Source organism: Limulus polyphemus, unplaced genomic scaffold, assembly GCF_000517525.1.
Source record: "Limulus polyphemus unplaced genomic scaffold, Limulus_polyphemus-2.1.2 Scaffold485, whole genome shotgun sequence".
NCBI lineage: Eukaryota > Metazoa > Arthropoda > Merostomata > Xiphosura > Limulidae > Limulus > Limulus polyphemus.
This window is the reverse complement of record NW_013666095.1, coordinates 255569-277291: the sequence shown is the minus strand read 5'-3', so window position 1 is coordinate 277291 and position 21723 is coordinate 255569. Positions and strand designations below refer to the sequence as shown.

At 29.5% G+C, this 21723-nt stretch overlaps 1 protein-coding gene across 1 annotated transcript in view; it reads right to left on the bottom strand.

Moving 5' to 3' along the window:
* LOC106458556 (myotubularin-related protein 13-like) overlaps nt 1-21723 on the bottom strand; it is a 121615-nt gene that overhangs the window by 40897 nt on the left and 58995 nt on the right. Inside the window, exons 10-21 of the mRNA XM_022384800.1 lie at nt 17674-17787; nt 17373-17501; nt 15324-15422; nt 13760-13914; nt 13147-13312; nt 8677-8826; nt 8425-8493; nt 7563-7754; nt 6772-6894; nt 5620-5816; nt 1314-1477; nt 134-207 (exon numbers count right to left, since the gene is read on the bottom strand). Of these exons, the coding sequence (XP_022240508.1) occupies nt 134-207; nt 1314-1477; nt 5620-5816; nt 6772-6894; nt 7563-7754; nt 8425-8493; nt 8677-8826; nt 13147-13312; nt 13760-13914; nt 15324-15422; nt 17373-17501; nt 17674-17787 (1632 nt within the window). The remainder of the gene's footprint in view (nt 1-133; nt 208-1313; nt 1478-5619; nt 5817-6771; nt 6895-7562; nt 7755-8424; nt 8494-8676; nt 8827-13146; nt 13313-13759; nt 13915-15323; nt 15423-17372; nt 17502-17673; nt 17788-21723) is intronic.

Genomic DNA, 21723 nt, shown 5'->3' with positions numbered 1-21723 from the left:
TTATAAACTGCTTTAAAATATTAAAACTTAAATAAGTAATTCCTATATAAAGATTTCTCCAAACATTTGCCAAATGTTTTATTACTAAAATACCAACAATGTTGTACAGAGATTTTCCCTGTTTATAACAAACCTTCATGATGGGAGGCAGTCGTTTACTTTCTCTGTGAACTGCTTCAAGTGTTTCTATCTGCATGGCCACTACTCCTGTAAATAGAAGTAATTTTATGTGTAAAAGAAAGATTTTTTCAAATACAATAAAATTGTATAAAATTAACAATGGATATTTTTTATAAAAAAACCTACATTGACATAACAAGTCAGACAAGACATAACATTTAATATTTCATCTTTAGACTTTTAAACTATTATTTTCACAAATATTAAATAACTAGTCTAAATTGTTCAAAGTGACATAATACTGGTATTTTTATTTTCCTATTATCATACCATTTGGTTAAAAAAACAAAATAAATAAACTTTAACACACTTTCCATTTGGTCTGTTACCATAAATTGCTTTATCACAAAGAATATGAAATAATGACACCAGTTTCATAAATCTCTAGTCTACAAGTACTCATCTTCTAACTGATTTAACTACTAAAACAAACAGCAAAAATTATGCCTAACTTCCTTTTGTTTATGCTTCAAACTGATGTTATATCTTTGAAAAAATTCCAAAGAACTATGCACCTCATTTAGTGCTTTATTACTTATTTAGCATACAGAGTTGACACATTTCTAAACTGTTTTTAAAAACAAAAGTTGGACAATTTTCACTGCAATTATAATCACAACAAAATATTAAAAAATTATGGAAATTATAAACAAATTATCTTAACCTCTATAATGGGAACTTTCATTTTTTCATCTTAAGGGAGTAACAAAATAATACTAATAATGAACTAGAGAAAGCTAATTATCTTTGGTTCACAAGTAATACAGTTCCTTGTTAGCAGCCTAAATTAAGGCTAAAAGCAGCAATAAAAATGCAATACTTAAACTTATGAAAACCACATTAAAAATATATTATTAAAAATGCCTTAAAAAACTTTAAAAGTGTTTAAAAAAAAAAAGCTCTGCCAGCTGGTCATGACACTGGAAAGTATAAACTCATCTTCATAAAAGTCTAGAACTGGAAATATTAAATGTGGAATACAAATATATAGTCAGTAACTTAAGGAATAAAATGTATTTTTAATTTCTATTTGGTTACTAAAGCCATGTCAGTATTTCAAATAATTAATAAATAATTATTAGAATATTTATTTTTTTCTGACACTGAAATTAATTTCATGGTAGTAGATATACCTGGAATCATTTGATGCAGTGACTTGATATGCTCTTCGGTAACACCACTTTCTGTGCAAACTTTGTCCACAAATCTTGAGACAAACCTTATAATATTTGTTCCCAACTCGGATGTATCTTCTTCAAATCCACTTTCTGCATCCAAACTATCTGTTTCTGGTAGACTACAAAAAAAAAAAGAGTTGTATTTAACCATCATATCAGGTCAGGAAGACAAAGCTATTCTCATATATGGTAGATTAAGAATTAAGTATATATTAGAACAAAAGACCACTGTTTATAAATCTGACATTTAAAAATGAGAAAAATTGTTAAGAGGAAAAAAATGCATATATTATATATGCTGACTAGTCACTTTAGCAAATCCAACATACACATACACAAATTGTAAAACTGTTTATTTATATATGTAAAATAGGCTATTAATATGATTTTTCAGGTGACTACTTAAGCCCTTAAAATTATGATACAATCATACCACAGTTAAAATGTACAAGAATTGACAAGGTTTAAAATATCAGAGACTTTCAAAGGGGCACAATAATTAATACATTTCTAATAAATATGTCACTATCAAAGACCATTTCTTTGATATGCTGTTCAACAAAATCTGATATTTCATCTCTCTTTAGTCCCCTTCAACAGAAAATGGCAGCCACCAATTGGTTTGTTTGTTTGTAATTATGCACAAAGCTACACAATGGGTTACCTGTGATCTGCCCACCACGGGTATCGAAACCCGATTTCTAGCGTTGTAAGTCCGCAGACATAACGCTGTGCCACTGGGGGCAGAACTATTGCAAGACACAATGAAAATGTAGTTTTATAGGGCTTGTAAATGCTAACCTGACTTGTATCGCATTGCAGCAACCACATTTCTGTGAAGCTACAAGCAATGTTTACCAGAATTTCAAATTTACTAAGTATTTCTTCATCAAACTTGGTAAGCTTTTAGAAAACATTACAAATATGTTGTAAACATATTATCAGAAATTTTAATAAAGTATTTTTACTAAAGTATTCTACATTGAATTTGCAGAGTTAGCCTAACTCAGACTCTGACTAGTCCAAGTGCAAGATAATTTCCATATTAAGAATAAAAATACTTTTTTTAATCTGAAATGTTTTATATTTCATTTGTATAACCTCTAAAATCTCCTAAATGAATATCAAAAGTTTTTTCTTGGTAAAACTTTATACTTCATCCCTTATTATCATATTAATTATACCCTAACACTAACTGTAGCAAAAGTTAAAATGTGTAGAACTAATAAGCTAGCATAACAAAGTAACAAATCACCAAGTGAGAGCATAGTGTAAGCTACAGTATACAAAGTATTAAATTGTAAGAACATGGACAGCTCACATTCATACCTCACAGAGAAATTTTTTATTGAATATTTTTCATTTAAGTTTTCTTATCTAACTTAGTAAGTTTTACATTTTATTTACTTTTTTATAAATATTTATATATCAATAAATAAAATATAAGCATAAAAACAAGAAATTTACTACTTTCCATTGCTTATAGGCCTTCTTGGACTCGAGAACATACTATTAGTGTATTGCACTAAGACCAATGTTTCCTATTAATTCATATAGCTTTCAAATATGCATTTAAAAACAAACAATAACTAAAACAACAAAACAGAATGTCACAAAACTACTATGATTTATCTGGCTTTCTAACTAACATAAAAGTAGGCTTAGAAAAAGAAGTTCATTACTTACCAGTTCACTGATTTCAGTTTATATTCAACAAAATATACTTTACAAATTACAACTTTTACCAACATAAATTAACATAAAAACATAATAATCATGTAGTGCATGAAATAGCCTTTCTATTGGTTATAAATCTGTACCACTGGCAAGTAAGTGCGAGTAAATAAGTAATTTCAAAGACATGAAGAATTGGGAGGAGCTTTTATGGGTACAACAAATTTATTAATATCTCAGAAAATGAAGAAAGTGGGAGTTCCTTATTTCAAATTCTGGCCTGTCAATATCTATAGTTGGTGTTTGTAATTGGTGGTAGTTCTGAAACCTATATAAGGGAAGAAAGAACAACTAAAAAAAGAAGAATTCAGAGTACAGGTGCATCATATGATACAGAAAAGTGAAGATTAATAAATTATTTAATTATTTCCTCTTTTAAATTAAGAAATTAAGATTTATATAATAATAGCATTTGAATTATAAACTATATTTTAAGATTATTAACCTACATTGATAACAAAGTTGTTTAATTAAAATTTTGAATGTAACTATAAAGGGCCTGACATGTGCACTTTGACCCCCACCCATCCACACAGAGGTAAAAGTAAGCAAGATATAAATACTAAAAATTGTACTAAGCAAAAGTAATTACAAAAAAATTTACATAACTGTTGAGAATCAATCGAAAACCATTTACTTCAGATGCAAACAAAACAGTACATCTTCAGTGGTTCTTAAGAGTGCAAGCATGTCTTAATCCTTGCAGGACTAGAGGGGAGTCTCTGATATCCCTTGATTTTGTGTCCTTCTCACTGTGAAAATACTTAACCAAATTGCATGCAACTTAAAACAGCATAACTAAATTTAATTTTAGCTTTGAAAAATTAATATAATATGATTTAGTTTTTCTATAATTTCTTATTTTGTCGAATTTAAAAATTTTCTTGTGAGTAACTGTTTTAAAAAATATTTAAGACCCGGAGCCACAAAAAACTCAGCCCTGATATGGCTGCACCTTTTATTTTTGTTACTGATTTGACAACTGACTACTTTTATGCTTTACATTGTAGTTAATGTGCATCGTAGGTACAGTGCATGAGGGTAATGGATCACAAAGACGACAAACATGACACACATGGTATGTTCCTTTCTTTCAATTTTTGTATTCAACACATACTCTGCCAGTTCCTACTGTTTCCATGCTTCCTGGTATCCAATTGAAAACCTGAAAGTTACGTTGAATTGATCTCAAATAATGTAGCTAAATTGTTTACTGATAATTACTATTGTGCTTTATGCACTTTTTCTATTATGTTTCATAATGTTTTTTGGCCAAAGATTTAGTAAAATATCCCACTTTTTCACAGCCGTGAGTCATAAAATACTTCCTTTCATTTTAAAATATAAATTTTCTTGTATGTTGATCTAAATGTTCCATTTTCATATTTTAAGTTGACAATTGCAGTAGTCACCACTTCCAGCTATAAAGTGTAAAAAAGACCACAGAAACAGACAAAGATTTATTGGTGACATTAGGACCTGACTTTCATAATAGCATCAGGTCATACTAGGTAACAATATTTTTGCTAACAGTGATCTTGGTTTGAAATTATTTATATTTAATAAATATACCTTTTCTCAATAAATTAAAAGTATTTTTATTTATGTGCATTGTTACTATGTTATGCTAATAGGTATTTATAGCTTAATATATCATTTTCTCAGGTCTCTCTCAAGGTACAGTCTACATTATTTAACATTATTTTTACACTTACAGAATTGTTTCTTTTCAACAGTATCAACATGCAACTTGAAACATGTTCAGTGTTGTTCTTTTCAAAAACTTTTATGTTTACAGCTGCAAATTTATGTTTTTCATTAAACCCAATGACAAATCGTGAAGCAGGTGGAAAGCTAGTTTCCATAAAATAATTTGATTTGCATGTATATATATATATATATAAGTTTAAAACCTTTTTTAAGTAATTTCATTCTAGTTTAATATTACCCACAACAGAATGGCTCTTATAAAGCACATTCTAACAGACCTGAGGATAACCACTGGAACCATGATAAAAATTGTGGGGTTGAGCCTGTTGTTCTAAAGGTTTACCTTAGTACAATTACAATTTAATAAACTATGTTATTTGAAATGATAAACTGTATTCTACAGTATTCAGTCTTTGAATAATATATCACTTAAGACTGTAATTTACACAAATAATGTCATTTATGGCAACATTTATAAGTACCACAACTTCTTTTCTAACCGAACGAAACTTTTTAAAACCTTTATTATTCAACATAATCTATAGAAAAATGTCCAAAGTAAGGATCTACCTGTACAACTGAATTACATCTAAGTAATAACATTCATTTTCATGTCAGATAATAAATTATTTATAAAATATCAAAAATACAATAATCATATTTATCATGTAATTCACCTGTCTGAGAAAAATATTACTTTGATCCTTAAAATCAAATTTTTATTAATAAATAAAATGCTACCATACCAAAATGGTACTTTGAAGAATATACCTCCATCACAAATCTGAGTTTTTATATGAATAACTTCTAGTTATACCTATTTGTTAAGTTGCTGTTGCTATTGCTTTCTTGCTCGGCATCAACAGAAGATTTTGTATTCTTGTTGATGTCTAAAGGTATGCGTAAAGACACCATTCTGTTGGCATAATGAATGGCCTGACTATAAACGGTTGACTCTTCATTAGATACCATTTCTTCTTGTTGTTCCTTTGTTATATTGGTCCTCAGTCTCATCTTCATCAAATTTAATAAAATGTTTAAGTTAGTTTTTGTTTTAATAGAGACAGTATAAAATACATTAAATATATTTGTAATAGATACATGAACCTCTGTCTATACATTATCACTTACATAGGTAATGGCTCTTAAAATTATAGTAAGTAAAAGCTGGACTTTATATTACTGCAGTCAACAGATTTTTCTAAAGCTGTACCACAAAGGGTAAATGAAGGTTTGATCCCCCAGAGATTCTTTAAAACTGATTCAGGTAAAGATTTCTACACCTATCTTGTATATACAAACTATATTGCTGCAAGCACTGTTAGCAATGAATACAAACAAAAAATAAAAATATTTAATGTAATAGAAAATATCTTTGAATGAGAAATATTTACATTTTATGAATTAAATACTAATTAGAAAATGAAAATGCTACAAAAAAAATACAATTAAATACTGGTAGTGACTGAAAACTAATTAACTTGAAATCAGGATCTAAAACTGACTATGTTTGTGGTATACTGCTATGTATATATAGATAAAATGAATACAGACTGGAGTATTACAAAATTCACATTCACTCATTCACAAACTTTATAAAACTTTAAATCTGAAAAGAATAAAATTACAATAATTTTACATTTTAACTTTCCGTAAACCAAGATCAGATTTAAATTCAACTATAGTACATTTTGAAGAATATCATATTTTATAATTCAAAATCTTAAACTTTTTATACCATCATATCAATGTGTATTAAAAATGATAAAACACATTTAATAATTCAAGTTTGACATAACTGTGTAAAAATTTAATAAAATTAACAAACTGTACCTCAATGTTTTAGAATCTACACATGTTTAGAAAGAAAAAAAACTGTTTGTTTAAATCATATCATCTTTGTAATAGAGAACTAATTAGAAATTTGCTGTAAGGCCAAAGTTTTATTTCTGTGAAGTTGCTTACAAACCTGTTCTGCAGCTATTTCTAAAGCACTGGGTTCTGGAGGTCTGAAAGAAGTTGACTTTCTGCTGATCATATCATATACCAATCGTCCCACATCTCGATTCCACACAGAATTAAAGTCCTTGTTCTGTAGTTTAAAAAAATTAAAGTATAAGGCTTTAGACAATTTATAAATTAGTTATTTACACATATTACAGTTACACGTAAATTTGCTTTTGTTAATAACACCTTTTTCTGTACTTAAAAATAATAGCAACAGGTTTTTTGAAGCATCTTCACCTTTAACAAAAAAAAAATCAGTCTTCAGGAATTTTGCTAAAAAAATCCTCAACTAACCACAACAGAAATGTCAAAAACACATCAAAGCTAAGAAAACAATTAAGTGAACTGCTAAACTTGTATTTTAACACCTGCAGTTTTAATAGATTTATCATTTTATTTACATTTAAATTTGGTTTATTAAAATGTGAAAGTTTCAAAAATAGTTTTTATTCCATCTCACAAACATGATGCACAAAAAAAAGACTGCAAAAAATTTAATTTTCTTAATATTCTCATTAACAAAGTGATAAAAACTTGATTTAAGTTTGGTTTTAAAGCTCAATAAACAGTTATTTCTCATTTCAGATTGCTTAAATTGGCATAAAATGCTGCTTCCAGTAATATTTTTTAACATCAGCAAATACTGATTATTGAACATATCAAATCCAACAGATTCAATGATTGTCTACCTCTCCACTTTAACAGGATAAAGAAGTGCATTCATAGCTGTTTTCGAAAAAGAACTGAACTTACTTCATAAGGCCCAAACTGAGAGAATGACTTCTCTTTTTGAGAATAAGTATTATTTTTCTGAGGCAGATACAAAGCCTTAATGTCCCGTTGGACATCCTGATAAAAGGCTGCCTCCCAGAATTGTTGGTTGGCCCAGACTGGGTGGTCTTGGATACATGTAAATGCAAACTGAATCACTCCAGTGCACAATTTCTAAAACATGAGAAGCAAAATACAATTCCATGAACACACGAAGAAAAAACATTTTTAAATAAATTAAAGAAATTACCACAACTGAAAAAAAAGGAGAAGAAAATTACATATAAGAGACCTTAAAGTAAACTGGCAAACAAACTATCATCATAATTATCGAAAGTTAGATAAGAGATGCAGTTTTAATTACACCTTTACTACTAGGGTGGGATCTACCCAACCCATAAACAATTTTATTTAATGTCACAAGGTGAGAACCAAGGCAATAAACAAGAGTTATGGTTTGTTTAATGTTACATTAAAACCAAAACTCTGTGTAAGCTTCTATAATGTCTTTTCACCAATGCTGCATGTGTGAAGGTATGACCTTGGATTAAAAGCCTATGGTGGTCATGTTTAATACATTTCAAGTAAACACAAGTGTCTTTACAAACTGGAAAGGAAATCAAATGCACTTAAATGTACCTCATATACTTAGATTCATAACAATGATTCAAATGCTGTTTATCAACTAGTGGAACATCATTCGCTGTACTGCACAAGTACAATATTTGTTTGTTTTGTTGGAAAAAAGTACAAGCTTACAATTCTAAACTTTTGTAATACTTGACAGCTTATAAAATAATATAAAGAATAAACATATTTAACAGAAATACAAAGATAAACGTACTCTACAAAATGCCATGCAAAGTGGAAGAATTGATGCTGCAACTCCATGTTCATCCATACTTGAATCATCCTATTGTGGAAAAGAAGAAATTACAAAGCTTTAGAAATAAAGTTACATGTACCTATGGATTTTAACATTTCAGTTTGAATATATATTAGAACAAAGTTTATTATTTTAAAGAAAAACTTCAACCCTTAATAAGCTATAAGAACTGTATAATAGTTACAAAGGTAAATAAAAATCAGGTCTTACCTGAAGAGCACAGTTCAAGAGACGTACAACTAGGTCAAACTGTTGATGTTCTAACATGGCTTTGTTGCCTGTTACATGCTGTGCTAGTTCCTGAGTCAAAGCTAAACGAGCAGTTTTGTTTTTAAGAGCCCTTAATACAGCAGGAAATGTCTAAAAAGAAAATAGGAATAGATCATTTTCAAAAACTTAGATGGAAATTCTAGCTTGTATATAATAAGTGAACTACGAATAAGTACAACAATGAATCTTTTTAAGATACATGTAAAAAAACATTTAGCTAACACAGGAATAACCTTTTTTTTTTTCATAAAATGATAAAATTTTAAAGGGATAAAAAGGAGCTTATTAGCCCATCAAGAATGTTCCTTCCAGCTCCCAACTATAATCAACCCTTACTGCTCTTGTATTCACAATCTTTTGTTAAACTTTTCTGCCTACACCACCCTTGAAAACAGCTCATTCCAAAAGCCAACCACCCTGTTTGAAAAGAAATACTATCTAAACTGCAGATGACTCCTACTCTGCCAAAATGTGAATTTATGACCCCTTGTGCTATTGTTTTCACTGCTAAGCACAAAAACGTTTGATGGATCTATATTATCAATATCCTAAATAACCATAAACACCTTAATCAAATTCCCTATGACCATTCTCCTCTCCAGAGGAAACAAGTTAAGAGATTTTGGTCTCTCCTCATAGGAAAATCCCACCATACCAGGTATCATCCTAGTGGATCTTCCCTAAAACCATCTCCAACAATTAATGTCCTTCAATAAGGGAGCCCAAAAATATACACAGTATTCTAAATGAGGCCTTACAAGTGATCTATACATTAAAACAATAATATCCTTTGTCTTGTATTTAATGTTTCTATAGATGCCACTGAAAATCCTATTAGCCCTATTGCGAGCTACAATACACTGTTTAGATGACTTAAGTGATTTTTCAATCGCAACACCAAGATCTTTTTCTTCAACCACAGTATTTAATGTATTCTCATATAAATTGCAACAATAATTTGAACTGTGAAAACCTACATGCATCATTTTGGATAGTTAAACATCATTGGCCATGTATTGGCCCAATGCATCAAATGATCTAAATCTCCTTGTAAGTCTGCAACGTCTTTGATACAGTTAGCCACCCCACAAATCTTAATGTCATCTGCAAACTTCAAAATTTTGTTGGTCACTCCAGAGTCAATATCATTAATATAAATCACAAAACAGCAGAGGATCCAGCACAGCTTGTAACTGGGATCCAGTCAGATCTAACTCCATTTATTTACTACTCTCTGCTTTATACTCTCCATCCAATTTAATAACATTTTCCACACACTCACAGATTTGATTTTTGTAACAAGTCTTTTGTGAGGCACCTTATAAAATGCTTTCTGAAAATCAAGGTAAACCAAATCCACAGTATTTCCTTCATCAACTGTTGCAGTAACATCCTCAAAGAATGTCAGAAGATTTGTTAAACAAGACTTTTCCTTAATGGAACTATGCTGGCTCTTTGACACTATATTAAATTGCTTTAAATGACTCTGGAATGCATCTTTAATCACACTCTCCTAAACCTTTTCAACTACTGATGTAAGATTAACTGACCTATAATTGCCTGGACAATGTTTATCACCCCTTTAAATATTGCACTAACATTAGCCAACGACCAATCTTTTAATACTCTTCCACTACTCAATTACCTATAAAAAATATTAGCTAGCAATTAATAAATAAAATCTTTAACTCCATTTAAAACTCTAGATTGGTCTGTTCCAGGAGATTTATCAATTTTTAGGTTTCCCAACTTTTTTCTTACAATTTCAGAACTTAAAATGATATCTTTTACATCAATAATTTCCCCATAGATTAAGTGCTGCAGTTGAGGCATGATACTTCTATCTTCCTTCATAAAAAATGAAGAGAACATATAATTTAATAAGTTTACCTTCTCATAATCTTCCAAGATCAGCTCCCCTCTATCATTTTTAAGAGGCCCAATCCCCCATCCTAGCATTTTGCTTACCCACCATATATCTAAAAAATTTCTTATTTAATTCTCTCACTGGGATTGAGCAGAAAAGGAACTGCAAGATAAATGGTCACAAAACATAGCAATAATTAGAAAAGTTGATCCTCCCAAAAACTTTTGTTGGTTTTGATTTTGTTTTGTTCATAATTATTGGCAGATGTACCCTTGCATTGCATAATGAGAGGTTTATGAAAATGGCAGAGGCAATATAAAGATTGAAAGTACATAATAAAGTTATTCATGTCCACTGGACTTAATTATTTAAATAACATTTTATTTTTTATTTTATTTTTTTAAATCAAAATCAATCAGTAACATTTCACTCAATACAAGTGTGGCTGTCTTAAAAGTATGTATAGAAAATCTGGGGAAAATAAATCCCTCAAACGATTGATGGGACTTGAAAATGAAGTTCAGCTGCAGAATTAATGTTTTACCAGTTATGAATGTAAATAGTGTTTCTGTTTGTGTCCTAAATATGCCAGTAATGATTGAAAGTACACAGACTGTATATATATATATATATATATACCCCATGTAATGAAAGAAGAAGCTGGATAAATCCCATCAGTACTCCTAGTAGCCACCACCACTGACTGGTCAATATTTAGCCAGAACTGGAGCTATAAAATTTATGCATTTTAAAAGAAAAATAACTTCCTCTTGACACATCCCAAATCATTCCTAGTTGATTACACCATATCTGACGGGTTCAAATGCAAAAGCCTCGGAGGAGATAGAGGACAAACAAAGAAACATCTCTCAAATTATAGTAGGATCCTATTAGATTGAAATACTGTTTATTAATCTCTAACAATTTGCACTTTTAAAAATTTAATACAATATTTTAACTTCACCTCAATAATTTTTAGATTTCATGTTTTGTCATTTTTATAACATTTAGTCAGCATAATTAGGAAAGAAAATGAAAAATATTAACAAATTTCATTTCTGCTCATCTGCAAAGAGTCTCACTTGTAAACAATGCACTATATCAGTTCTTTTAGCATTTTTCTGCCCATCCCAATGGACAGGTTTATGTTTGCTGAAAATCTATCATCCATTGAGAATATAATTAATCTCTTTCTCATATGACTTTCCTTCTCTCTTTGTGATTTTATTATTATAGCCTTTGATAACCACCCTTTTACTAATGAGAAACAGCTTTTAAAATAGTACAGGCAATGTTTAAATAAAACTGACGAGAGCATATTATACATTATTTTTGTCAATGTAGAGTGAATAATGTGGTAAGAACAGTAATTCATGGTTTTAGGAAAAAGTGACTAGACATAGCTCCTGCAGAAACGAACAAAAGAATCTAACTGGAAGTTTAGAAAACTGAGAACAAACCACAGACCTGGGTATGTTTTTGTATTAAATCTGTTTGAAAGCTAAAGAAATTTTCTTCAATGACAAAACATCGATTAAGCTTAGTTAGTTTAGCAAGTATGGTAGGCAACTGCAAAATATTCCAATAACTGAAATCCATATTTATTAAATATTGTTTTTAAGTTTGTCATATTCAAACAATGTACAAATAGAATAACATATTACTTATTGAAAAAAATTGCAATTGCAAGATATAAAATGACCCCAATGAAGAATATATCTAGCAAAAATATTGTTACCTAGCCCGACAAAGGTAATGATGATTTCATTTTGGAAGGTCCTATGGTACCATTAAATCATTGTCAGTTTTTGAAATGTTTTTCATTATTTATATCCAGAAGAGATGACTATAGCAATCAACAATATAAATTATCAAAAGAAATATGTTACTGAACATCAATCAAGCTGAAAATTCACTAGATATATAAAATGGAACGTTTTGATCAACAATAAAAAATATTGAAATTCTAAGATGAAAGAAGTATTTTTAATGTTTTTCCAAAACAGTTTCTCAAAACAAACTTTTAGAATTCCACAATCATAAAAATGATAAAAACTGTGAATTTGTTTAAGCCAAAACTAGATATTATAGTTAGTTTGTATTAAGTTTCGTACAATTCGATTACGTATTGCCACTGTGAGAAAGAATATCAGTGACATACACCCTCTGGACAGGAAAGGTTTATTCTTGCATTAGTACAGAGATGAAACAAAATGTATTTTTTTTTCTTTGAACCTAAGGGAATGCAGCAGAAATAAGCTGTTCAGCTTTGAAATACAATAGCAGGCTATTATGTGTTAGATATAAATTATTACATAACAATCATTATTTGCATAATAAGGTCCATAAGAAACTACCATTCCACTGTCCATAATATCTACATGGACTTAAGAACAAATATTAATTGCAAGTTACCAAACTAGCTTTTAAAGTTTAGCAGTTTTGAAGATCTGCTTTATTCCTTTAAGTTATCTTCATATCACATCATGTTTGAACTTTCTTTACACTAGATGCTTTTACTCTTTAACTGATAGAACACTTACTTTTCTAGCATCTGAAATCTTGTTTTCAAAAATACAGTTGACACAGTTACGCAAAACTTCTAAACGTCGTGCACTGTTTGTTACAACAGGATTTCCATCATGTAGTGAGGAAAGTAAACTGCCCATTGGCACAATTCTTGGTTGTTGAGGGCGAATTGCTTGTAGCCTTCATACAAGAGAAAAGGGCAAATATCTGTGTATAGTTATTTTTATGTATCACACAACACTACCTGAACTTTTCTAATTTTATTGTATCAAGATTTTTTTTTAAAAACATAATCCATTTTGAAAAATTCCAAAAGATGTGTTGCATGAAAGCAAACTGTATCTTTTAAAAAGAAATCAATGTCAAAAACTGTACAATTGTAGGTATGTTTTATATTGTGTTAATTATTACCCTTTTTATATTACTAGAGTACTTTCCTATAAAAATTACTGGAAAAAATTTTAATTATGTGAAGTTTATATTTTCTTTTAAAGATACTTATATATGGGTACAGGTTATACAAGTATTCAAATATATAAGGCCATCTATAAAATGTTATGCCATACTTAGCTGTAACATCAATTTATGTATTTCACAATGTAAAGTAGTACTAAACAAAACACTTACCTTGCTCTTAGAGTATGCTTAGAAAGGCCATCTTGCATAATATCCTCTACAATTTTATGATCTAACAAAGGAAATGTCGGTTGATGAATCCTTCGGAAAGCCCCCTCTGTTGGTTTTGGAATTTTTTGAACATATGGCTGAGGATTGGGATTTTCCTGCATAAAAGGAAAAATAAATTTTCTTAAAAATATGATATACTTTTGGAACTTGAAGAACAAAAATATTAAAATAAAATAAAGGCAGAAATATAATCCCCTCACTTCTCAGACCTGTCATTAAATTCAACATTAATCAAGTGGAAAGAAAGTTTTTCAAACCAACTAGCTTCATAAATATATATATATATATATATATAAATATTAGAGCTCAATTGGGAGTCTTAATCATAATTTTGATTATTAGGTAGTTGGAAGAATCAAACATATTAATTGATTATTTTTGTGGCATTATTTAATTTAATTGTAATTTTTCAATAAACCAACTATTTTATTGACACTAATCAATGTAACTAATGCTCATAAGTATGTGGTTATAATGATTACTCAAGTTAATCACCCAGCTCTAATTGATATCACATTACAAAAAATAGGAAAACAAATCTCTGCTTACGCTACTTATTGATTAGTATCTACTAAATATACACAAGAGGAAATGTCTCATGCTGAAATTAACTTGGTAAAGAGAACAAGCAAAAATAGAACTATGTCGACCACACACCAAGGAATAGTAACATGTTGTTTCTTTACTACTTGAATATCAACTTGAAGTTAGTCAAACACTGTCTTCTAAGTTATAAAAACAAAACAGAGCCAGTACCACGTCATTCCTTTACAACCTGCTTATCAAATTATGCTGAATTTACCCAGATACTATCTACAAGATCAAACACTCTTGAAACAGTATTCTGTCACTTCCTTACAGCATATGCATGTCAGGTTACACTAAAATGAGCTACACACTACTATCTGAGCTCAAACCTCATGAACAGAGTAACATGTTACTCCTTTACAACATATTTACAGATAATGATGAATTTATCCAAACTGTGCCTTCTGAATCAAACAACCTACAAGCAGTATCCCATTATTTCTTCATATAATACATGTCAGATCACAATCAAGTTAAACAAAAAATGGTTTCTGTCTTCTGAATTCAAAAATTTTAGAGCCAATCATATGCCATTTCTCTAACACATTTGTATAACATCATAATAAATTAGCAAAACCCTATATTCTCAATTCAAATGACCTGGAGACAGTACCATGACATTCCTCTGAAACATATATATAAGATCATACTAAAATTATTAAAACCTTATCTTCTAGATTCAAACAACCTGGATACAGTTCCCATGTTATTCCTTTACAGTCTAGTGATTGGATCATGGTGAAGTTAGACAGACAATGCCTTTTATATTAAAATAAAAAAAAATAAACAGAAAAAACATATGGGATGGAAAGAGATAAAAAAATACATGTATAGGCTATCCTTTTCATATAAATATTTATCATTACAATGTTTTATAAAAATCAATAATCATATAAAGTTGAACATCACAACTTACATTTTGTAAAAGCTGTTGAGCAACATCTTGAATATGTGTAATTACTAAGTCTGAGTTCTTGGCTTCTGATTTAAGCACATCCTGCATACCTGCATATAACTTCAACAAGAAATATCATTTACAATTATCAAAATTTCAGAGTTTAAATACAAAACTTCAAAATAAATGTATAGTAATATCAATAAACTTATTACATTAATCAAGTAAAATTTGTACACTATCACAAAATTATCAAGCTTGTGACTTGCAAAAAATACTTCCCATGCAGAGTTTTATGATAATTCTCAGGTGCTACTTTACTAGTCACAAACAATCTAACAAATAATTTGATACTAAAATATTCTAAAACAAGAGGCATTTTCTAGGTGGTACACAACTATATATCAATACAATATCATCTAGTTAATCAGATAAAAAAATTTTCCTTACATAAACTCTAGGAATATAATGTCCTAAAAATCTTCTGTCAGTTCCAAAATAGAATACTAAGTAGTTTCTCAAGGAATTTTACAATAATAACAGATAATGCAAAATTGTGATGTAACACAATGGATACAAGGACCTTATTTAAAGTATCTTATATTATTAAAGGATGTCATTATTTTTTTTGCTCCTGTACTTTAATGTGTTATCTCCTAATGCATGTTTTAAATTAGTTCTAAATATAAGTACTTTCAGGTAAAGGTGATTTTCCAACTAATAATTTGAATATTTACGAGATATTTATTTGAACCCACAAATGCTGAAAGGGCAAGCATATTTGGTAGGATGTGGGTTCAAACCCGTGACCTGTAGATTGCGAGTTAAGCAATCAACAAACTAACAACTTGGCCATCCTGTAAAAGAATCCACAGTTTTCTTCTCCTTTTATATATTTTCAGAATTTTTTTCAAATACAAATATGTAGTAACATTTTGTTAGTTGTTTTTTTTTCAATAAATTGTTTCCTTTTTTCTTTGCATGTCTATAAATCAAACAAAACAAATCTACTTGGAAAGCATTGTTAATGGACTGCATCTGTCTAGGATGTTTTCGATTACATTTTGCTCAAACATCATCAAAAACTTTCTAGACAGACTCAGTACATTAACAATGCTTTTCAAGTATATGCTCCTCTGATTAAACCTTTATTCAAACAAGAACAAAGCAAGTCCTTTTAGATGTCAAACAAATTATTTAATTTCTTTAAATCTAACTCTGGAATTTTCTGCTTTCAAATATCATGTTCATTTCATAAATGTTTCCTCCAACATATTTTCAAAGTAAATGGCTAAAAAGGATGTTATAATTTTATTATACCCTAGAATTTCCCAATATTTACTAAACTGCAGCCAAATTAGTAGTGGAAATGCTTGTCTATGTATAAATTACAACATTATAATGTTAAAAACCCTATTAATATTACTCCTTTTTAAAGGTACTTTTTTTCCACAAGTTTGTTTACAAGCTAATTCTGTCATTTTGGATCTAAAGTCTGGTAATCACTAAGCTAAATGTCTAAACGTAGTTAAATATAACTAAAGGAATTAATAAAAAAATACAAAACAAGTTTAAGAAGACAAAATTTAAAACTTACAGCAATTTGAAACCTAATACTTTTATACTCAATAAGCCCAAACTTGGACTTAGAAATTGCTTAGATTGAATGTTTTTCTTTAATATGCCTTTTATTCTTATTCAAAATATGTTGTCATTATTAATTACAAGCTATTGCCTGCAAAAGAATTCCAAGAATATTTCAGTGGTATGAATTTTGTATCTTTTTTTTTTTTTTTTTTCAGAACCATAAAAATCAGCCTGATCAGTCAGCTCATTACACTTAACATTAAAAAAGTAAAATTATTTTAATTAATTTTAAATGTTATTATTTAGTATTTTTAGTAAGTAGCAAGAGGACCAACAAATTACTTTTTGATTGTGAAAGTACTATAAAAAATTCACATTCAACCTAGGTAGATATTAAGATATACATTGAGGACAATTATTAAACATTTTCTGCTAGAGACTATTTCATTCATTTACATATTCTTTGACAAATAATTAACTTACCTCATCAAAAATATCACAAACACGGTATGGAGGGCCTCGTTCAGAAACAAAAGTATTGAAGAACATACAGTCTAACACTTTTGTCACAAAGTCATTATCCAGAAAATTTCTCTGTCCTAAAAATGCCGCCTATAAAATAAGAATGGCAAATAACAACCACCATACAGTGATGGAAAGAGACAAGTTTAAAGATATTTCAACTTTTACACAAACAATTTACAATGTTAATATTCAGTATATTCTTGTACATACTAGAATATCAAAAAAACTGTAAATACAACATTTAGATACATTTTCTCACCTTGTGAAATGCAATAATTGGCTTTGGATGGATCCTCGTTATTGTGAGACAAGAGCGATAGCCTTGCAAGAGCTGTGTAAACATTCTGAGGAAAATTGCACGAATTTCTTTATCCTAGAAAACATAAGTTGTATACTGATTTCTGAAGGTTCATGATTGTGCATTATTAGTTTAAACGAGGTATACGAAAAGTTAATCAACTGTTAAAAAACATGATAAACAATACATATAGACATATTTTACTTTTTTTTCTCACCTTCTTCCTTCCTATACAGCAAACTAAAAAATAAAACAAGACAAAATTAATTAAAGTATTATTTTTATTTTATCTACTATTTCATTAGATTCTATAAGTGAAGACAGCACTTTAACCCATTAACTGCGGATGACGGATATTTCCGTCATTGAAGTTCTATGGCTCAGCTGTGAATGTCACTTCTGGTGCCATAAGAACAGCTGTTACAGCATTCAGTTGTTCAGGGTACCCTTTAATTATAGCTACTATTCCATTTAGTTTTTACATTGATTATAAAACAATTTTCAGGAATTTCCAACAGTTTTTGATTTCATTTGAGCATGTGGGCAGCATTAGTACCCTTGTAAATATATGCAACAATTTTATGCATCTTGCCTATTAGTCTAAACATCTGGTTAATTTCAAGTCCTCTCTGAACAGAGCTAAATTCAATGTATGAGCAAAGCAGCCTACGTGTAGGTGAAGCCCAAATTTTTTACAACTCCAGTAATATCACTTGCATTCTCAGTTACCATAGCTACACATCCATTAAGGTTCCATTAATCTACAACATTAGAAAGCATTTGACCAACATTAACTTCATATGTAGGATGTGTCTGTAGAATAGGGTTCGCTATTTTCTAGTCATCTTTTATACAGAGAGCTGCTATTGTGATGTAACTTTCCACTGCTCTTAAAGACCATCCATCATTAGTTATAGCCACGCTGAAGCCATATTTAATTCCTCCAGTACATTTGATTTGGTATCAGCATACATGATTGATATCAATGTTTTATTGAAATGTGTTCTAGATGGAATGTTGTACCTTGCTTCCAGCACATTGATCATCTTTGCAAAGCTAAGAATTTCAACGACAGAACAAAGCCTCAGACCCTTTACAGTAAAATTTCCAATACTTTTTGTGATTCGCTGCACTCTGGAAGAGTTAAAACTAAGTTTGGTTTGAAAGCACCATATAAATCAGTTTGAATTGCTTATCTTTTTCTTGTCATAAAAACTTTTAATATTTCACATACAGAAGAATCTTTTATTTCATTTTCATCCTTCATATTTATCTCAAGGTGTTTCCTACGAATATGTGTATGCATGTTTGATGTGCTACCAGTATAACACATGTGAGATTATGTTAGCGCAAAGGTCAGTTTTACTTACACATAAGTTGTAATATATGTAAAAATTAATATAAGTTGTGCTTCTTACAATTTAGAACAGAATCCTTTTTTAATTATAGTTTAAATCTCAAAGGATGTGTGTTATGGACCAACTGTGTCCATACTGTTAAGCCCATAAAATTGTTGCCTTTTTTTTGTTGGGAATTAGTTAGTTTCACAAGGTATTATATGCATACATAGAAGTAAAAATGGACAAGTATGAATAACTTGCATAACAACAACAAAAAACGTATTACATCAATTCACTTGTAAGGTATTTGTTAAGCATTTATGTAAAATAGTGTTTTCTAAAACCAATTCTGGTCTACTGATAAAAAGTTTTCAGTTGCTAAACTACTATTCACAAGAAAATCCTCATCAAAGCTATCTCTACTGACACTACAGTAATAAACATAATTTTGTATTGTGTAATAATAACAATTCAAAAAGGCTAAACTGAGCTAGTGGTGAGTGAACTTCTTTTTCGCATGGATTATTCATCATACATTAACTCTCTCGCTTGAACTCGGTCAATTTGACTGAGTTTGTGACCCCAAGTTGACCTCTAAAGTTCCCATATGATAAATTATAATATGCTTTGTGTATTTTCATGAAATCTCACAATCTTTCTGTAAAGATTACAAGTCTTTTGTAGATAAAAAATCAGAATTTTTAATGAATATATTGAGTCAAAGTATTGACAGTTCTGAGTGCAAAGTAATTTTCATCCTATGATTAAAAATACTTTTCTTTATGTGAAAATTGTCAAATTTCATTTGTGTAATCTCTATAACCTACTAAATAAATATGAAACGTTTTTTTTAAGTAAAACTTTATATTTTGTTAGTTTCTTTACCCTAACTTTGTATGCATTCAGTCAATTTGATCAACCTCATAACCATCATAAAAAATATGAAATAAATCTAAATTACTCTTTTTTTATATTTTAGAATGAAGGCAAATTGTAACAGGAAATCACAGCTGTTTATCCTAAATAGCTTAAAGCTCATAACAGTATATATCTGTATTAAGTAAAATTTTATTGTTTTACGCCCTTTGAACCATGTCTAAATAATATGCCCACCACACACTTGGCAAATGTGTACCTCAAGTTACCATATCAACTGTAAACAAATAAGATTGAAGGCTATAAAAACATGCTTTGCCTGAGTAATATCTATATTATAATAAATAATTTGCCTTAATTTCTGTACTTCTAGGCAGGATGGGTGGGTAAATGAATTAGAGAAGAGGGAAGAACTAGAGAGTAAATGTCACAATTGTCATACTAAGGGAGACTGAGGATTTTTTAAAATATTTTCTTATGAAATTAAGAACTTAAAACTTGTCTAATATTAACATTTGGTTTATTAACTATATTTTAATGACAAGTTTACTCATATACAATGATAATGAAGAAGTTTAATTTAATTTTTAATGTAGCTCTCTAAAAAAGTCATGACATATGCACTTTGACCTACCCATAACAAGATGGTTAACATAAATGTAAACTCAACGTAAATCAACCACCTTTTCTTCTACACAGAAAAATATAAATATTGAAATATTTTTTCTATTTTGTATTTTGCAAAAAGCTACTCAAAAGCTATCTGCACCAGTTGTCCCTAATTTTGAAGTGATAGACTATAGAGAAGACAGATAATCAACACCACCCACTGCCATCACATTGTAATGCTCCCATGGCAGAAAGGCAGTGCATGTTCGAGGATAGAATTTGAACCTATGACCCTCAAATTGCTTGAAGTAATAACCTACTGATCAGTGTAAATATTTATGTTTAAACATCCTCAAACTTTTCTGTTCAAAGTGTGTTTGATAATGTTCTGCTTAATACCTAGCTCTAAAAAATAATATGTTCTCAATATTTCTGTTATTCAGATCATGGAGTTGTTATTGCTAATTAACCCTACTGATACAGGTCTACCTTTAGTCACAGGTCAAAGACCATGTCATCATGTTTGTAGATTCACATTCAAAATTTGATAGTACTACTATTTTATGTAGATTATAATTCAAATTTTAGTATTACGCATTAGTTAATTTCTTAATTGAAAAGTAAATATTAAAAACAAAATCTTAAGTATCGATTTTTGTGTGTCACGTGATATGTTGAATGCAATATTAGATCAAATAAGATGTTTGTGATGTCCAAATACAAAGTCTATAGTCTCTTACAAATTAGATACTCAAATTACCAATATTGACAAGCTAGAATCTAAGATAAAAGCCTCCTAACTTTTCTATTTTCTGAAATATTAATACATTTATTCAATCAACCAAGGTGGCCCTACCCACTTCTTCCATTTTTTAAAATACTTGCTTACATACATATATTTCACCCAATGACGTGTGTATAACCAATCAAAAGCTCAGAATGTCCCCATAGTGGCTTTCTCAGCCTCTATGAAGTATTTGTGCAGCAAACTCTTTCTTTTCATGCTAGATTCCAAGCAGTAAAGTAAAACATTAGTGAGGTTAAAAAAATCATATTTTTTAGACCCAAATACAGCTTAGTTACAAGCTTGAGAAACTATACTGGAATTCTGTGGTATTGATATAGTAATTTATGATTTTTTGTTATTTCAAAATGCATATATAAAACCTAAAAAAATTATTTTGTT